This window comes from Pollachius pollachius (genome assembly GCF_949987615.1).
Source record: "Pollachius pollachius genome assembly, chromosome: 12".
NCBI lineage: Eukaryota > Metazoa > Chordata > Actinopteri > Gadiformes > Gadidae > Pollachius > Pollachius pollachius.
In genome coordinates, this window is record NC_136945.1 from 7,694,119 (window position 1) to 7,714,415 (window position 20,297).

A 20,297-nucleotide genomic window follows, 5' to 3' on the forward strand; every position below is an offset into this window, starting at 1 on the left:
ACCGATACCACTGTGATACCCTGCCAGCGCCTCATCTCAGTTTACCAGCCCTCTTCCCCCCCTCACACACACTTTTTAAAACGTGCACAATGTTGCACAAATAAAAAAATAAATAAAATAAATAAACAGCAGTCCGCATCCCACTCGCTCGGTCCGCCCCCCCCCCCCGGACCCCCTCCTTCCCTCTATGAACTGCTATCTCGTTGAGCCGCCATGTGTCTTGTTCTTCTCCCCTGCTCCCCCACCCTCCATCCCCAACCCCCGTCTCACACAGATCGATGTGGTGAACACCTTCAAGAGCGGCTGCTCCTATCAGGCTCAGGCCAGCGCCCTGAGGCGCCAGTCGTCCACCACCAGCCAGACCCAGGATGTAACCCATGTTTCTAGTCCTAGTCACGTGTCCTTGTCCAATGCCCTTTCCTCTCCTACAAACACTACCACTACTACTACTACTACTACTACCGCTGTTGCTGCTGCTGCTGCTGCTGCTGCTGCTGCTGCTGCTGCTGCTCCTTCTCCCACTACTGGCCGTGAGTCAGCCTGTCTGTCTGCTTCTCTGCCCTCTGTTCTCTTCACGGGGTGCCATCCCTAGTAGCGCTGGTAGTGCTGGTGTGAGTCTGCTCAGGGTAGGGAGGTAGAGGGAAGCAGGGGCTAGGGTCGCCAGTGTCCCCAGTGTCCACCGGGCAAGCTGCCTAGCCCCTACCTGATCATGTGTAGATCATGTCACTATAGGAGAGGCTCTTTAGGTCCAAAGGTCTGCTCCATTGAGTCGATTGTACAAATGGAAAACAGTAATAAAGGCGTGCAGATGTTTTGTAAGCCATGGGTTCATAAGGTTTAGCAGAAGATTGGATAGGAAGCCAGCAGAGGCTCTCATTATGGTTTAAGAGTACAGAAATAGAGTTGGGAGTCTTTATACAGGTTAAATACCAAAAAAAAAAGGTTAAAGTTAAGGTTAGACTAAAAATAAATAGGATGATGCAATCAAAGGTCAGGCCAAGAACCATCTGTGGTCTCCTTGACATTGGCTGAACTTGTGTCAGTTGGAGCCATTTGCCAAACAAACTATATTAGCACATTAAATAATGATTTAGAAAGAAGCATTATTAAGTTATTATTAAGCAATATACAGATAATATAGATAATAATAAACACAAATAAAAATAATCAAAAATCGAGTTTGTTTTATTTAGTCTTTTAAACCGTGTGATGTGTGTCCACAAATGGTAGGGTAAATAGTTGTATTTTAAGGGTTTGGCATTCCTGAAGGCTCATGTCTTCCTCTTTTGTCTGTGCTTTATGCTTTCTCATGTTCTTCCTGTTTGTCTTTTTTCTGCGGTCCACACTGTATTTCAAAAAAACAAATTCATCAGCCATGCTCGGATGTACTCTCCTCTCATTGGTCGATGTGTGTTTGTCTCCCCAGAGTGCTAGGAGCGCAGGACTAAGGGTGATACCCACGGCGTGACATTTCAGGTTGTGAGTTTGTCTCCCTCCAACAACCCCTCCCAACCACCCACCCTCCCAGACACCCACCCACCCAAACCCCACTCACTCCACCCCACCTCCCTAGTGTCAACTAGTGTCAACTAATTCCAACCGGCTCACTAAACAAAATAAGTAAACATTCAAGTGTACGTCACAGCGTTAGTTATTGTCCCTGGATGTAGGTCCACTTTCTGTAGGCTTTTCGGTAGCTAGGTGGGCAAGAACATTTGAGTTTGAGATGAATGTTGAATATGATGTTTTAATTTGAAGTGGAAGAATATGGATGGGTTTCTGGATGTTATATTCAGTGGTACTTTTAATCAATGCCAACCAATGTTAACAAAAGAGTCCACCACTATATGCAGATCTTTAGAAAAATGTATTTTATTTTATTTAATAATAAAATGTGAATGAAATGAAAATATGAAATAAGAAACTGAATAATTGTTTAATAAATCAGCTGTAGCTAGGCTAATAATTTGGTTGGTTATTCTGAATTGGGAAGGAAGAGTCAGGCTTGTGCTATGTCTGGGTCAATGCATTGAAAGTGCAGACGTAGCATTTAACAAATGTCTCTACTTTGAAAGCAAGGCACACTGATAATTCCTATTTTCTCAATGTGAAAGAGGCTGGTCTGGCTTTCGTGACCTATACTTGAGTGTTTATTTTGGATATGCATGAAGTACAGAGCTCTCTGCCATTGTCAGACCTCTGACAATGCAACAACTTTTTTGTATTACTACCATCCCCTCCCGCCACACACGAGGTCTCGTCTGTGTGTTCTCTGCTGCTCATCCACATCCCCCACACACCATGCTGTGATCTTGTTGCATGTGACCCCCCCATGTGTGAACTCCCGTCTAAACACTAAGTGTGCATTATGTGTAGACCGTGTCTCACCTGCTGTGTAATGCATATCGTCTGTGGGTTGTGTCGTGTTCGTTCGTCTGATGTGCTGCCATATCTGTGTATCCAGCGTTACACTCCAAATAGCCACAACACAACTTTTACCTGTGACTATCACCACATGCCCTCTTGGCTCAAGCTGTGCTCCCTCTTTTTATTATATTATTTGCGTGTGCGTGTACGTGTGTGTGTGTGTGTGTTTGTGTGTGTTTGTGCACATACTTGAGTATGTGTGTGTGTGTATGTGTGTGTGTGTTTGTGTGTGTTTGTGCACATACTTGAGTATGTATGTGTGTGTGTGTGTGTGTGTGTGTGTGTGTTTGGGAACCCCTGCTCTGGTGCCTATGCTGTGAGCACCTGCACCAGCTGGCTGGATCTCTAGGATCTGACCTCCTTCCTGTGTTTACTGACCTTACCTGACCTTGCATGTGTTAATCTCCTTTTGTATTGGCATTTTATTTATTAACATGGCTTGTTTCTAGGTATACCGCACATTGGACTGAAAGCGTATACTTACAACAGGCATTTATGTTGCTTTTTTTTTCTGTATTTTTTTTCCTGGAAAGAAATGTGTTTGACTCCTTATTTCTTTACCGTGTGTTTATTTTCCTGAATGTGACTCTCACAGTTTTGTTTTTATTCCTCGATGCACGCTAATGAAGTGAGTGGTGAACTGTAGTGATCTCTGGAAGCAGAACTCCAGGTGCCTTCTCTCCTTGCTGCTTCTCTCCCCTCCCGCCACCCAACTCCATTGATCTGTCCACCACCTCTCCTCCAAGGACCCTAAAGCCCTCTCTCTGTCACTCTGTGTGTGTGTGTGTGTCTCTCTCTCTCTCTCTTTCATCCTCCATCGATCTCTCTGTCTTACTCCCCTCAATTCTCTCCCTCTCTCTCCCTTCCTCTCACTCTTTTTCCTCTCTCTTCCAAAAGTCCAGGGGTCCTTCAAATATTTGTGTTGCATCTCAACATTTCTCTCCACTTCTCCCCCCCCACCCTCTCTCTCTCTCTCTCTCTCTCTCTCTCTCTCTCGGCCGGCCTCAGATCCGTGTGGTGAACGCGTTCCGCAGCTCCCTCTACGAAGGCCTGGAGAAGCCCGACTCTCGCACGTCCATCCACAACTATATGACGCACCCCGAGTTTAGGATAGACGACGCCACGCCCCACATGCCCCTCATCGACACCGCCGACCTGGGGTCCGCCCAGGACCACCACAAGTACGGCAGCACGCCGCCGTCACCCAACAAGAACAACAACGCCATCGACGGCGTCGTAAACCTCGCCGTCAGTGAGAGCCAATCAGCATCGTCCTCCAGCCCGGCCAGTCCACTGCACAGCCTGGAGACCAGCCTCTAACGGCCAGCCTCTCCCCCTAGCCCCGCCTCCACCCCTCCCTCCACCCCTCCACCCCTCCTCCCCTCCTCCCCTCCACCCCTCCTCCCCTCCACCCCTCCCTCCCTCCACCCCTCCTCCCCTCCACCCCTCCTCCCCTCCCTCCACCCCTCCACCCTCCACCCCTCCTCCCCTCCACCCCTCCCTCCCTCCACCCCTCCTCCCCTCCACCCCTCCTCCCCTCCACCCCTCCACCCCTCCACCCTCCACCCCTCCTCCCCTCCACCCCTCCTCCCCTCCACCCCTCCTCCCCTCCCTCCACCCCTCCACCCCTCCACCCCTCCACCCTCCACCCCTCCTCCCCTCCACCCCTCCCTCCCTCCACCCCTCCTCCCCTCCACTCCTCCACCCCTCCACCCTCCACCCCTCCTCCCCTCCACCCCTCCTCCCCTCCACCCCTCCACCCCTCCCTCCCTCCACCCCTCCTCCCCTCCCTCCACCCCTCCACCCCTCCACCCCTCCACCCCTCCTCCCCTCCACCCCTCCACCCCTCCACCCCTCCTCCCCTCCTCCCCTCCACCCTCCACCCCTCCCCTCCACCCCTCCAACCTCCACCCCTCCACCACCCTCCCCTCCCCTCCTCCCCTCCCCCTCCCCTCCCCTCCACCCCTCCCTCCCCCCTCCCCCCCTCCCCTCCCCCTCCCTCCCCCTCCCTCCCCCCTCCCCTCCCCTCCCCCCCTCCACAGTTCAGCTCTAACCTCTCAGCCTCATAAGGGAATAATAGACACTCATGGCTGACATTTTGATTTCCCCCCCACCCCCCACTGCAAGCCAGAGCTTTTGACTGTCTCTCCACCGTCTCACTGGAGAGACATCCCATTCACAGCTGGGGGGGGGGGGGGGATCGGACTACACTACATCTATTCAATCATTTAGAAAAAGTGCAAGAAATTCTCAAACAGATGAACGGGGCCCTGACGACTCTGTGGGGAGAAGTACATGAGTGGATATGGTGGTGTGTGTTTGCGTGTGTGTGTGCGTTTGTGTGTGTGCTTGTGCGTGCGTGCATGCCTGTGTGTGTGTGTGTGTGTGTGTGTGAGCGGGAGCTTGTATATGCTTGCTGCTGACGTGACTTTGAGACTGGATGTTATCTCCAGTGGCAGCGGAGGAGGAGGAGGAAGAGGAGGAGGAGGAGGAGGAAGAGGAGTCAAACATCCCAGAGGAGTTTATGACACAAAAAAACGGATAGACTTCCCACTACCACCTCCACACTGAAGTACTCTCCATCCTCGACAGAAACACTGACTCTCTTAATAATAGATTTTAAAACATTATTATGATTACAATTATTATTATTATTATTATTATTATTATCCTTATTATTATTGTTATTATTATTATTATTATTGCTCTTGCATGAATGTACATTACCCATGTTTTTTTCTGCAAAAACAAAAAGGGGGGGTAGGGTGGGGTTGATTTATTGAAATGAGTGGATTGGTAAAGAGGTTGGACTTGCAGCGGTCTGCCATTTTAGGACAGCGTCTCTGCACGTCTGGCCCTGCGTCCTCTCCTCCGTGTGGCATGTACATGTTCCCCGCCACAGACAGCTCCGAGTCCACCACGAGACGGAGCGCCCGCCCAGGATTTAGGGCTCCAATTGCACAATAGTCTGGTACCTGTTGGAAAACGTAGAACCCATTCTTTCTATAAAAAAAATAATGATGATGATAGCATTTATGAAATATATATTCTATAAATGACAATATAAATATATATATAAATCTGTATATATATATATTTATATGATATGTATATGTGTAGAGAGATTTTATCTTTGTTTGTTGGCATGTTGCCTTGTTCCTGCTTCAAAGGTTTGAAAATACTTTGACTTATTTATGTTTTAAAGAGAATGTAATTTGTTTACAATCCCGTAGAGATATGCTTCCTGGTGGATAGAGAAGGGTTGGGTAACAGCTCACAGTGTATTTAGTTTGGCCAGATCTCTGTCTGTTTTATTACTGAAAAAAAAAAACTATGTTGCTGGAACTTGCCTGCTATATTGTCAAATTGCTGTAGATATTTATAGGTGATTAACAAGCAAAAAGAAACCAAACCATAAAGGGGATACATTTCATGTGGCATCTTAGTATTATTGGTTACAATGGTTTGGGATTAAGATGGAGTAGTTTGCCAGTTGTTTTTCAAGATGGTGGCCTTCCTTTCAAAAAAGAGGGAAAACATTCACATTTATTTTTATTTAATTTAGTTTTAGCACCGGCCTGGGATCGGGGCTCGAGTCAAAGGCTGATATCTGGTCCTTTTATGATAAACTGTCTTTTAGGTAATTCTGTATTCAAAGGACTTGGTGTGCTTAAGTTAAAGTGTGACCATTTAAGGCAACAATCAAGTCATATTTGAAATCTTCAAACTACTGTTAAGTTATTTTGGCTAATCTGTACGGAAATCACACCTTTTTTTTTAAGATATATTGTGTTGATTATTCCTTTTTTGTTTCTTATGCTGAGAGAAAAACAGCACCACAAAGTTGTTTGCAATTTGAACATCTAGAAAAAAAAAGAAAAAAAAGACAACAAACTGGAATGTTGCTTTGACTCTTTTTCCACACTTCCTGGTTGTGAATGGAAACAAACTCTGTGGTGTAAACTCTAGATGTGCTTCTGTGTGTTTTAACTGAGCTCGTCTTCCTGCCCACGCAACACACACACACACACACCCACACACATAAACACACACACACCCACACACATAAACACACATACTTACACTTGCACTTACACACATTAGCACACACACACACACACACACACACACACACACACACATATTCAAATCGCACAAAAATACTCAAGCATTTCAGCTGTACCAACTAGTTGTGAACTATTTATTATGCTTTGACCAACCAGATGCTACAGGAGCCCAACGCTCCATACGTAACAGTACATGAAGCCGGTCCTATGCATCCGAAGGACCAAAATGCCCCATTAATCTACTCTGTGCTATCGTTGCTTTTTCTAACTACTTAAATGTAGTCATTGGCTCGCATGTTGTTGATAGGCATCATTGTGCAACCTGAACCAATTGAAGATCTTTCTACTTTAAAATTCATATATATATAATATTAATATATATATATGGATTTATATCTATAGATATACATTGATCTTTTTTATAGCCCCGCCTCTTCTTGTTGTTACCCATGTGAAGAGGGCACTTAAGCTTTATCAGTCAGCTCAGGACTGTAGGAAATAGCATCTGAACGATGGACCATATTAACACAAATCTACTTTCATGAACTACAAATATGGTCTGCATTCTGATGTTCTGCCTAGAAGCGTTTTTTTTTTGTGAATGTTTTTCTCTAACTTTTTCTTTTGCTCTGCAAAGATGAAAAAACATTTTCAAAGAAATATTTAGAAAAAATGCCACTACCAAACGTTTTTTTTCTTTTTCTTTTGTACATTTTACTAGTATCTTTTATTATTGTCTAGCATAAGCTCCTATAATTGGAGCAAAACAGGAACCACTCCTTACCCATCACGCACCATAGACCGTACTGTCAGCCTAGCGGTTGGGGTTTGGATTATCCGGTTTCACATCACCCATTCCTGCTCCTGTCAGACGCACTTCAAACACCACAACTACATCCAGAACCACAGCCACTCGTGGGCTACAACCAATGACTGTGAAACAGCAGTGGTGACCATGGCGATGATGATGTTGATTGCAATAACGATGATGTTGGTTGAATGGTGATTTATGAGGGCAGAAAATGGCAATGGCAACAATAATGATATCAATGATACTTCTTGCAATATACTCTCACCTGCCTCGATGTACTGTACTTAGCAGCATGCAGTTTGTGGAACAAAGAAAAACAGAAATGCCAACAGATGTCTCTTGGCATACATAGCCATGTTTTGGGTAAGTGATTAAGTGTTTATTCATCTTGTTTTATGATTTTCATCTTAAATCTATACAATAATTGTAAATAAAGAAGTCAATGTATTTGTTCATTTAATACTATGCAAACAACGTCATGCTTTTCGAATCTTTCTCAAACTGTAAACGAAAGCAATTTGCGGGCTGGTTATGGTCGCCAGGAGTCAGTGAACAAATGTGTGTTATTATTTTACAGCATGATAAAAAAAATCATTGAAAAGAAAACGAGAAGAATATCTGAGGGAGAGTATGATGATGATGATGATGATGATAATGATGCTGATGACGATGCTGATGAGGACGGCAGTACTGCTGATATTGATAGTTATAACAATAATAATGCAGGCTGTGTGTCTTGCTGCTTGAGTGTCCCATTTTCTCACTAATGGCAGGAAAGTGCAAGTGATTACAAAATGAAAGGAGAAGAAGAAGCAAAAAGGAAGACAAAATAAAATATAATCTTTCTCACAGCATGAACCAGACTAATGTGCTCTGACCGCCGTGGTGTTTCCTCTTCTGTTGTGGAGCTGTTGTTTGTTCATGAGTTCTGCTCACAAACGCAATACAATTAGACTGTTCACATCTCTGGCACCACTAATTATTCACATCACAGTCCCTCTGGTACGGCTTTTGCTTAAGTAACTTCTGCAGCCCAATCTTCCCACAAGGAATTTTTGTTGTTTTAAAATGAAGGTGTGAGATTAAAATAATGTGTGGTGACAATATTGGTTTAATTCTTAACCCAGCAGCACTGCAACATTTAGGGCACTATTGTAACGGTCTGAAACGCAAGTGAGAAGCGCCAAGCGCAAGTAGCTTTGTGGGCGGTTCTATGGCGATGTCGCTAGTTTACTGGTGCAAAAATGACTCTTGCGCCCGGCGCAAATCTAAAAAGGGTTGGTCTGAAGTAGCCTAATTACCCGTAGGTGTGGTTTGGGCATAACGTGCAATAAACCAATGAGAGTGCCAGCTCCCATCCCCTTTAAGAGCCATGAGCGCATTTGAATCTGACGAGTTGATATTTTGACAGCGCGTCTGCAGTCTCCAATGAGACAGATGCACATGAATTTCAAACTTCAAATGGCTCAGTTTATGGCCAAATAATATGGCCTAATTCACACATGGGATAAGGTTTTCTTCCACAACTTCAGAAATACTGAGTCCTCAAATAAATTTCGGCAAAGAAAACTTAACACACATATGATATGCGGTAACTGTGGTTCTATCTAATGATATACGCAATACATTATAAACATAGTTTCTTATCAGTATTGTACGCATTATCGTTATCGACTTGTGTTCCTAATATGCATGTGTCCCCCCGTTAATATACATTGCCATGGACTGTATTATGCGTTACGTGTTTAGTTTGCGTGTGTTTAAACAGATGGACGCACACACGCGCGCCCGCATTCATTAATTCTTTTACACATACACACACGTGCGCCCGCATTCATTCATTCTTTTTAACACTCACTCGCGGTAAAACAATGTTTTCTCGCCATCAAATACTCATCAATCCTAAAAGGTATGGGCGTGTACACGATGTCTGTGTCAAGAAAATATGTGTTTGCTGTACGGTGTTTGCAGATGCATTGATTTAAAAGTATGGCTAGGTGTGTGGCTAGGTAGATGGGAGAAGCAAAGTGTATGCTCGAGGTGCACCAGCAACATTATGCATGTGCCCTTAAAATAGCATCTGAACAACGCGCCACTGACATTAAGCCAGGTATTTCCTGGTTTGTGGCGCAAGTGGTTTCTGAAACTGCAAAATAGCACCAGGGAACGTTTGCGCCAGAACACGGCTCCTCCTTTCGCCGAACCGCCCCTTGGGGCGCAAGATCATTCCCTAATTTACCGACGCGTGGCGCAGGAGGGAAAAGAACACTCTGCGCCAGTTGCAAACTAGCAACGACACATGCGCCAGTGATTAAGCCAAGTGCGCCGGATGCAAGATAGGGCCCGTAGAGTGTTTATCAGCTCTAATCTGTTGAAAAGTTCCTTATTATTTAGTTCCTCTGAACTTTTAAAAATTATCGAATAATCACTGCGGATCACATTTGTTTTCCCGTTTCAACATAAAGTCCATGCATGATGGATGTATGTGGATGGATGGGTAGGACCAGATCGATAGATATAAAGTGGCGGAGTCACGCCCCTTCGGGTAGAGCCCTTGAGACCTATGAGATCGAAAAATATGAATGGGTTTCACCGGATTACACATATGTTGTTTGTTTTAATTGATTTAAATGATAATAAATAATAATAGTAATAATAGTTTCCCCACACATGGCCAAATTGCTGCCAAGTTGGGGAAGGGGTGGACAGAAGCTTACATTATGAAAAAAAAGAATGACACTACTGTCTGTGTAATAACATTTGAAAGCTCGTCATTATGGCTCATATTTTTTGTGTGGAATAATTTGTATTCATATACGTAATTCAACAGCCTTTTCAAGGGTATAATTAAACAAAAGCAACCTTATTTCTACAAGCTATAGCATCAGACACACAGTACTCAAACACCGTAGCTAAGACCGTCAGGTTCAGCTGATTAAACCCGTCGTTAATCAACCTTATTGATCCTATTAATCCTACATCAATAACTAACTAAATAAAAGTTGCCAGAGATTCACGACTTCACTTCTGGTGCAGTGATACCTTCACAGCTGGCGAAATCGAGCTGACTAACTAGCAGGCAATGCCTGAAAATCGGTCGTCTACCAAGATAAAAAAAAATATATAATTATGCTGTGCACATACAAATAAAGATCAGTATATGCCTCATAGAGGCCCTCTGATATAATATAGAGAGTTGACTATTCAAAAGAGGTAGCAATTTAATCACTTTACCCCTGAAGATACCTTCACAGATGGCGAAGTCAAGCTAACAAACTAGCAGGCAATCGGTCATCTACAAAGATAAAAATATCGGATCATTGAAAAGTGTTTCAAATCATTTCAAACAATCATATAACACATAATGCAGTTGTACCAATTGGAATGTAATACATCAACATCCCCATTGCTAACCTCATGCCTTAACTTTACAGTTACTTCACAACTTTACATAGTTAGTTGGAGTATAAATCAAACCTCTGGAGGGCAGTATTTGACTGAAGATATTTGAGCCCAACTTCATGTAAGGTGTGTCCAATACACATTATATGCACATATTCTCTGTGTATATCTATGTATTTATATATACTGTATATGTGTGTGTGTGTGTGTGTGTGTGTGTGTGTGTGTGTGTGTATGTGTGTGTGTGTGTGTGCTGGTGTGTGTATATATAGATGTGCGTGTTTGTGTGTGTGTGTGGGGGGGGGTTCTCATATTTGTATTTTTTATATTCCACTGCTAGCAATTGTTAGCTTCATAAGTTTATTCAACCATGAATATTCCACTGAGCTGGAGTATGCTATTTTAAACTAGATAAATGTGCCTTATTAACTTGAAGAAACCTATTCCCTCACGCCTGGCAACCCTTCAGTATGAATGGCTTGTTTAACCGGGGGTTGTCATACGTGGAATCACCACGGATTACACAGTGGTAGATTTAGTGAAGAGGCGTTAATATCAGGGCTTGTAATCATCCCAGGGTTAATGAGGAGAGATAATAACCTTCACAGTTCACAGGATCACGCCTCGTGGACTGGCAGTGGGCTCGTCATGCGTGGGCACATGCGTGTGCGAGCGGCTCATTGCTGTACATATTTTTGTAAGACAACGTGAAAAAGATGATGTCACTTAGCATGCAAATGGGATGATCTGCTTCCCCAAGCGTTGAGTTTTTTTCTTCTGTCCTCCTTATTAGTACCAATTGGCCTACTGATGTTGTGGTTAAACGGCCTGATGCTGCTGTTCACAGAGTGGACACTATGCAGGAGAGAATGTGAAGGAATAGCAGAACGAAGGAAGCAGCAAGAGTTAGCCTTAGGATGGTCAATAATACCTTTCAGTCTCCTTTTTTGATGGTCCGTCCTTGGAAGTGTCCCCATTTGAAGGTCAAATATTTGTTTTTGCACTACTACCCAACCTGGTATTACGGAGAAACAGTTGCCACGATAAGGACAGACAGAACGTATATACGTCTCCTTCTATCATTCCTGAACTCCAGTCCCCCTATGTTATAGCATCAGCATGCCTGATGGTGTGGTGGTCAGCCCCACAGGTCCTGAATATAGAGTGGGATCCCACAGCCCTGGCCGATTAGCCCTGGGGGCATTCAGGTCCATATGCAAGGGTCCATTTCCAGGAAGAATGGCCCTTTATCGGGCCCCAAGTTAAATCCTGCTGCGTTCTCTTTGGCCCCATTAGAAGCCTGGGGTAACTGACAGCTCTTTAGAATCGGCCAACACTCCCCTAGAGCTTCTTGCTTCTCACCCCTCTTCTGTCCACCTTTTTTAGTATCATTTTAGAAGAGATTGATTTTGAAATGATGATTCTCTGCACAGTGCTTCTCTGTTCGTTGTGTATGCTTTGTGTGTTTGTGTTTGTATGTGTGTGCATGTGACAACCAGTCCTGCCATTGTCTTATACGATAGAAGGGAGACTATATATATATCCAGTTAGGATCTTTGTGAATTAAATTGATGGTATAAGAAGCACAAACACACACACACTCACACACACACATTCACACACACTGATACACAGACACCCACACACTCAAGCACACACATACATACATAGACACACACACTCATACATGGACACACACACACACACACACACATACACACACACAAACACCCACACAGAAACAGATGTACAGATGTGCACAGATTTTCTGTCCCACGCATCGACTGTCAATTTCCTCTCTGACAGTTTGCGGACAGGCTTGTGATTGCCGCCTCACCTCCTGACCTCCAGGGAATGACAGTGCTGCTTTTCTTCCCCAAAATCTACCCCAGCCGCACAGAGGACCGTCAAACACAGAGAGGAATCAAGCATGATTGTCTGGAGCATCAGAAGTTTCTTGCATATTCTGTCTAGGCAGGTTTATTAGATGTGCTCTGAGTGGGAGATAGAGAGAGAGAGAGAGAGAGAGAGAGAGAGAGAGAGAGAGAGAGAGAGAGAGAGAGAGAGAGAGAGAGAGAGAGAGAGAGAGAGAGAGAAGCACTCTTAATATTGTCAATGTGTCTTTGTTTCCAAGGGACATATTATCAAGAACCATTTTTATTTCTAGGTCATAATCTGTCAGGTGATTCATAAAGTAGACATATCTAGGCCTTGCGTAATATCCTCCCCAGGAGTAGAGTTCCTAGTATTTATCAAACCTGACACCTGCAGGTCTACGCGTTTAATCAGAAGGAAAACGAAAAGACCATTAATTTTGGAAACTGCAATGAGATGGTCACATATCCATTAGGATTTACTGCCAACCTGGAGCTTGTTACACGCAAGACATCCTGCCCCTCCCCCAGCGTGTTTAGGTGTGTCTACATACGATACTTTCTATATATCTCTGCCGGGTCTGCACACAAACACATATGTACACAGTACACACATGCATGCCTGTTGAGTGTCTCTTGTAGGGAGGCTAACGCTACCTCCTGGATCAACAAGGTGTCTTTGACTCCAAGGTTAAGAGCCATCAGCGTTACTACACCACACAATACCATTTTTTATTCTGCTGCTCTCACAGACAAACACGTTGGCTGCCATCTTCTGACGCTGACCCCACCTGGCTATACAACTCCTTGCTATGTCTTTCTCAGTCTGTGGTCAAATGATATAGTAGTTAACATAGTTCCCAGGCGCTCTCCTCTAAGACAGAGTGCCTGGAACAGGGAGCTCTGAATGAACGCTATTGGTCAGAGAGAGAGAGAGGGGGCGGGACTTTCAGTTACATGGGTTAAGAAGATGTGGACTTCTGTTAAAGGGAGGTTTGTTTCCAGTACATGTATCGGAAATTGCTTTAGATAGTTCCTTGTCCCAAAACTCCATATTTATTCCTCTTGTGTTTGTTATTGTTATTGTTATCATGTTCTCATTTATCCAGCCCCAGTAACTGTTAACCAACATACAGGGCTCATAGGAAGTTAAAGAAGAGAAATGACGTTGTGGTAGATCGGGTGAACCGTCTACCACAGTTCTCTTGTAAGAGTTTCTTGTACCTGCTCTGGTTTCGGGATGCTTTCATAGCCAGCATACTAATCATATCAGCCATCTTGGCTGTGTTGGAAGGAGCCTTGAAAAAGCTGGCAGGTCTCACTCTATCCCGGGTGGCCTTCTTTGGGGGGCGGCACCACGCTCTCCTATTGGCAAGCAGAGGGAAGGCTATTGGTTCTAAGGTGGAGTGAGTGTGTGCCTGTGTGCATCTTTATGTGTGTGTGTGTGTACGTGTGTGCACGTGTGTGCGTGTGTGTGTTTGTGTGACAAAGAGACAGACTGAACATGTGTGGTTTGTTTTGTGTGTGTGTGAGGAAAAGTGTTTGTGTGTGTGTGTGTGTGTGTGTGCGTGCGTGCGTGCGTGCGTGCGTGTCTTGTCGGTCTGAATGTATTGGTGAGGCTGAAAGTGTGTGTGTGATTAGGTTTGACAATGTGTCTGTGTAAAAAAAGGTTGTTTGCACACATATGTGATACCATGTAAACATATTGTACATGAGGTACTCTTGTATTGTAATGCAAACTGTCCCTGGAGGATGTGATTGTAAATATTTCCCATCTCTGTATGGGACTGGGTGTCCTCTGAGGGCAAACAAAGCTCAACTGAGGCTCTCTGAAAGGGCTGGTTCAGACTGTTGACTGGCCAATGCTACTTTGTTGAACCTGAGTTTGGGATGTGTCGATCGTGCCCCTTTGTCTGCCATTCTCCTTCTCTGCTTTTCTCTTCGCCCCTCTTTCTCTTTCTTTATGTCGTTGGAAGTTGCACATCAATGGCGTCTAAAGCTTTGAAAGTGAAGTGACCCGTGTCCGGACATCCTGCTCAATAGTTCAAACAAATTGCCGTTCATGTGAAGATGTGGTGCGATGTCTCTATTGAGGAGATGATGGCTTTATCTTTAGCTTTAGCTTAGCGAAGGTTGTGAGTAGCAGATCTGGTCTCGGTCAGTGTGGGACTCAAGCATGTGAACAGGACCTGGACGTTTGTATTCGTGGTTCTTACGTGACCGGCTGAATCTGTGTTGTGTATTTTTCTTAAGTAGAGGCGTGACCCAGGATTTCAGTACGGACTCGGGAAATCCACCGTCCATTTATTGTTTGCCGCTGAAGATAAATATAAAACAGCTTCCTTTCAGAAAGGGCCCTTAAACAATCCTCCAACTCCTCTTCCCAAGAGAATCAGAACAAAAGGGCATTGCGTACATACAACTTCATCACAAAAATGTTTGAAATCAAAGAAATAAAAGACATACCTGAAGATAAATATAAAACAACAGCTTCCTTTCAGAAAGTGCCCTTAAACAATCCTCCAACTCCTATACAAAGCACGCCGAGGGGGAGGGGTACTAGCATGATTACACGAAGGTCAGGTGCATGCTAGCATATTGTGATAAAGTATAACGTTCTCCAAAACAATGCAATCTATGCATTGATATTTAAATGACACTTCCATTAAACAATGTATAGTCAAAATAAATAATATAAAGAATGGTAAACTATAAGATGGTCAAAGATTTGATCACAAAATGGGGGGAAATAAATGCACACACCTCTTCCCAAGAGAATCAGAACAAAAGGGAAGAGGGCAGGGGGGGACAGGAAACTGTTGGGGTTCTCAGAAATGTGGGCGGGAGTACAGAAGGAGGTGGAGCTAAATCAAAGAACAAAATCAATAGAAAGGTGCACATAAGGCAGCTGGAAAGCTAAACTTCAGGTAATAAAACCGTAAAAGGCAATTTTGTGTAATTATAATTAAAGGGATATTACACCCTGTTACACTTATTGTTAAACCTGCATCATGTCACTTTTATACGGTAGCTATTCACCCCATAGCAAAAATATCTGAACTCTGAAGATTCCTCATGAATATAATGTGTCGATTCATGAGTCAATTGATCCAGTAAGTGTTCCTCTATATTTCATTTTGTTCCAATCCTCTTCCCCGAATGTGGGATGATTATATAGCTGTAACTGTAGCTTCAACTCTGGCCACTAAAGGCTTTTTATGGTGGAACGTACATAATGCAGGTTTAAACTTGGTTTGTAGCAGACTAAAAATCATCTTCAAGACGTCATTAGTGTGCAAGACTTTTTGATTTGGTACTACATCAATAAACTTGCCACTTTTTGGTGCTTTTATATTGAACATGGATACAATTTTATGAAATAACCTCTGAAATAGTTTCAGGTTCAACTTTTGAATCAAATCATTTGGTATAAAATGAGCAATTGAGATAATAAACAGTTTGCAAAAAAAAACGTTTTTTTAATATCTAGCTTTAGTACTGTGAAATTATAAGTCAACCTAAACATATGGTAACCTAGCCTAATGAAAACGTTGTTTTGCCATGTCTCACAAAGAAAATACTGTGGCAGTGTCAAACACAAATATAACCGCAAGCGGTGATTAACGGGGTCCGAGCAAAATTAAAAGTCAAGAACAAACTAATGGAAGATATATAAATATAACATATAATTGTCATATTTAAGGAAATATGTTCCACCTATAAAGCTGAACTGCAGCCTCATTCACGTGGTCAAAATGTCTATTGATAAGCACACAACATCCAGAAAACTCAAAGCACACATTTCACAAGTAAATTAAGGGCTTTCTTCAAAGCATATACCTGAAAAATCTTTGGAATTCTGGGGAAATTAAACTTGTAGTCTTTTGTAGTCAAGAACACTAACGGAAGAAATATAAATATTTCAGAGCTAATTATGAAGGAAAAATGGTTAACGAAGAAGTTCCCCTTAATGCCATACTGTGTCTTGGCAGACCGATTCTTGGAAACGAATGAGCCGGAATGTTGATTGCCTGATGAATTTCAGGTGCTGTTCAATGTTGTGTTTCTTAAATGAGTGGCAATGACAGAATGTCATGTTCAGCTTGTTCATATTGCTCTAATCAGGATTCGAGAAGCCTCATTCACATGGTGAAAATGTCGATTGATAAGCACACAACATCAAGAAAACTCCAAGCACACATTTCACAAGAGAATTAAGGGCTTTCTTAAAAGAGTACAGATCTGAAAATTTGCAGTGTTAATGATATCCACCTAATGATAGCCGTATACAATAACAAAATGGTCATATAGGCAAAATGGGTTGAGAATGTGGACGTTTGGCTTTTCTATGAAATTGTAGGAAAAGTAAACATTTTCAGAGCAGAAGACCAGGGTGAAAAAGATGCATCTGATTTTAGAGATTAATATGATGAAAGAATTTTGAGTCCAGGTCAATCTCGTAAGGAGAAATAAAGCTAGTTCATAATTGTTAATTGTTAATTGTTTTTGTTAAATAGCGCCACCTTTGGCAGCAGTTTATTAGTAGTGGGGGGTATTGGTATCCACCTAATGGTAGTCGTATGTTTTTTTATACAATAACAAAATGGTCATATAAGAAAAATGGGTTAACTGCTCCAACTTTATTGGCCAATATTTCCCAAATGGAACTAAGTAAAACAAATTCGGGTCTAAAGATTTTATGTGGCGATTTTGGTGAATTTTTGATTATATTTGTAGCCTGTGAATCTTTTCTATCATGTTTAAATATGAAATTGTGGGAAAGGTATACATTTCTAGGGCATAAAACCCGGGTTTTATAAATGCGTCTGATTCTAGAGATTAATATTCTGAAAGAATTTTGAGCCCAGGTCAATCTGGTGAGGAGAAATAAGCCTAATTCATGATTTTTTACAATAGCGCCACTTTGGGTGCAGTACCACAAATTTGGGTTTATGGGTAGAGGGGGTTATTGGTAACCATACCTGAAAATTTCAAAAGATTTCGACTTACGGTATAGGCTGCAGTATGACTTTTACAGAATTTGAGGGGAGAAAAAAAACGTTGCAGAAACAATAGGGGCCAAGCAGCTTCGCTGCTCGGACCCCTAATAATGGCTCCCCATAAAGACAAATCATTTCTTGATTAATTACTAAACAATTACTGACAAACCATTCCTAAAATATGATAGCTAACATTCCAATGCTCCTATGCTTCCAAAATTGAGGCAGTCAATTCGATAAGATGTGGCGATGTACAAACCCTGTGGGAATGTATCCAAGCAACAGGCCATGTCCTAAACTATAGCAACATGGGCTCTCCGGGTCTCTCCGGGTTAAAAAGCTCTGTTCTTCCATTCAACAACTTGTTGAAACTTGACAGCCAATCATTTTTACACAATTTAATGTCTGATGTGCAATTCAGTCTGTGAAAGGTCATTGGTAGCTCAATGATATAATCTCAGGCTAAAATTACATCTATCTTTGTATTTCGGACCATTCAACGGTATTGAAGTAAAATAGTCTCTGTTATTAGATCAAATCTGATGAAATTTCACTGGAGGATAACATTTCTTTCCTCAACAATATAGAATTATATCCTACTATGGTGGAAACAACATGGGGTTTGTTTTGAACTTATTTTTTGATAAAGATAATTTTTTGAAATTTCATGAAGCAAATTCGCTTTAAATTTTCCTAATGTATTTGTTCTTTGTGCCAGCAGCGCTTCCCTACTGATGGCGGTGTAGTAGGAGGCCACACAAAGGACTTGACTCTGGCTGAAAGGCAAGCGCCAGTGTTAGCCAGCAAGGTTTTGGGTGGCCATACTTTTCATGCAGGGCACTCCTGTTAAGCCTCTAATGACGAGTGACCCTGACGTGAAGGGATTCTTACAGACTGGGTCAGCTCCTTTAAAACCCACCAGAGTTCCTGCTGCTGCAAGCCCATCATGCCTGGAAACGGAGCGATCAAGTTATGTATGAACACCCTCCTCCCACACACCCCTGAACCCCCCCCCCCCCCCCCCCCCCCCCCCCCTTCCCCTCTCATCCCCCTTCCTTAGCCTATAGGGAACATATATTTTCTTGGTTTGGTGAATGCCGCGTGGGGTTTATGATCGTCCATCGTCCATTTGGGACATCCTGTACTCGCCCTGTTTTCAGGCCCCAATGCGTGTTTCAAAAGAGGACATCCGTTTTGAAGTCCGTGGTGTCCGATCGCACCGTGACTTCCAGAGGAGGAGGATGGGGCGGGGGTCACGAGTTGGTATTCTGAAAGCAGATCCCCCGGGAGCCACTGGAGGGACAAAGGGAACAAGACCGGTGACATCGATTCATAAATCGAATGGCCGTTGCCGCCTCTTTGAAGAGAGACTTGACTTCCCACGAGCGTTCAACAGTTAAAGGCAAAAGTCAGACCCATGTTGAGGACATGGCAAGAATGTCCAATGTTCCAAAATAATTATATTCATCTGCTTTTCAGCTCATTTATGACATAATGCATCAACATATTAGCACCATCCTTTAAATCAAACTAAGTCTAACTTAATAAGTGACTTTTTTTATTCTCCAAAACATGCAGATTGGTAGTGCCACTACGGGGGTTTGTTCATATTCAAGTATGTCCGGGACATAGGCTTCAGATTTTTTTTTTTTTTTGTGTGTGTGTGTTTTACCCGTCTCTCCATCTCAGCTAGCAATCCACCGCGGTAACGCAGGGCTCCAGTTGTTGGCGAGCACATGGCTCCTATCCAAGTAGAGGCGCTTGAGAGTGGACCGCTTGGAGAGCAGGAGCACAGTCGCACGCTATCCATCGCCTGGTAGCCACCGCCACTCTGCGTCCTCTGGGGATCTCCTCCCTTTATGTAGGCACACTTAACACACCAATTATCTCGTCTCGGATCTCGATTTTTCCTCGTTTTCCTTTCCCCCCCTCTCCATTCGCTCCTCGCCCCGGGTCAGGCTTAACCATCACTTTGTTTGGTATAAACAATCGTTGGTGCTCATCACATCGGGAGCCAAAGGACGTTTGCCACTGTTCGCTTTGAGACCGGTGAGTAAAGACTACAAGTGTTTGGGTTGTGCTACGTTTTCACATACTTTCTAATATGATCGATTTGTTTCCTTGCCACAAGTTACACAACTAGCTATCAGTAGATTGCGATTACCTGATAGGTGATTGAGACAGTTTTTAATTAATATCGAGGCAGATAAATTATGTATATTGCATTTACACGACATTTGGATCCATTTTAATTTAACGTGGGTGATATCTGCGGCTGCAAATATATTTTCAGTTACTGAAAGTTTGCTGAAGTTGAACCTTCCAGAAATCTCAACTTTAGTACACTTCTCATTGTCTGTTGTATTGTGTTCTAATATATAATGTTAGAGTAGGCCACCACAGTGCAATAAATTATAAATTATTTTCTATGACCCCCTTTCCAACTTCAAAACTTTCAAACCTACACAAAGGGGTGATTTTGCTGCATCAGTTGATAAACTTAACACAAATCATCTGTCTTCAGTCTTGTATGGGTGTGGTTTAGCTACATTCAGTAGCTTAACCAGCTACATTCAGTAGCAAACCATCTACATTCAGTTCTGCTTCCATTGTGAATGGACCCCCCCGCCCTGTTAAAAAGATCTGGTTATGAGGTTGCATCCTGTATGTGGCTCCTGTGGTCGTTGTTTGTGTTGGTCAGAGCTGCTGGTGCGTC

General features: G+C 43.2%; 1 protein-coding gene across 3 annotated transcripts in view; it reads left to right on the top strand.

The window, feature by feature from the left end:
- The window catches only part of atp2b2 (ATPase plasma membrane Ca2+ transporting 2), a gene marked incomplete at its 5' end in the record, with an annotated part of 59,172 nt that extends 55,405 nt beyond the window's left edge, over window positions 1-3,767 (top strand). The window contains 3 exons of one of the 3 annotated variants that reach the window (XM_079747390.1): window positions 275-370; window positions 1,427-1,476; window positions 3,436-3,552. In XM_079747390.1, coding sequence (XP_079603516.1) covers window positions 275-370; window positions 1,427-1,468 — 138 coding nt within the window. In that variant the 3' untranslated portion in view covers window positions 1,469-1,476; window positions 3,436-3,552. Of the gene's footprint in view, window positions 1-274; window positions 371-1,426; window positions 1,477-3,435 lie in introns of all 3 variants that reach the window. The other 2 variants (XM_079747391.1, XM_079747389.1) reach the window with 2 other exon arrangements.
- Window positions 3,768-20,297: the final 16,530 nt, after the last annotated feature.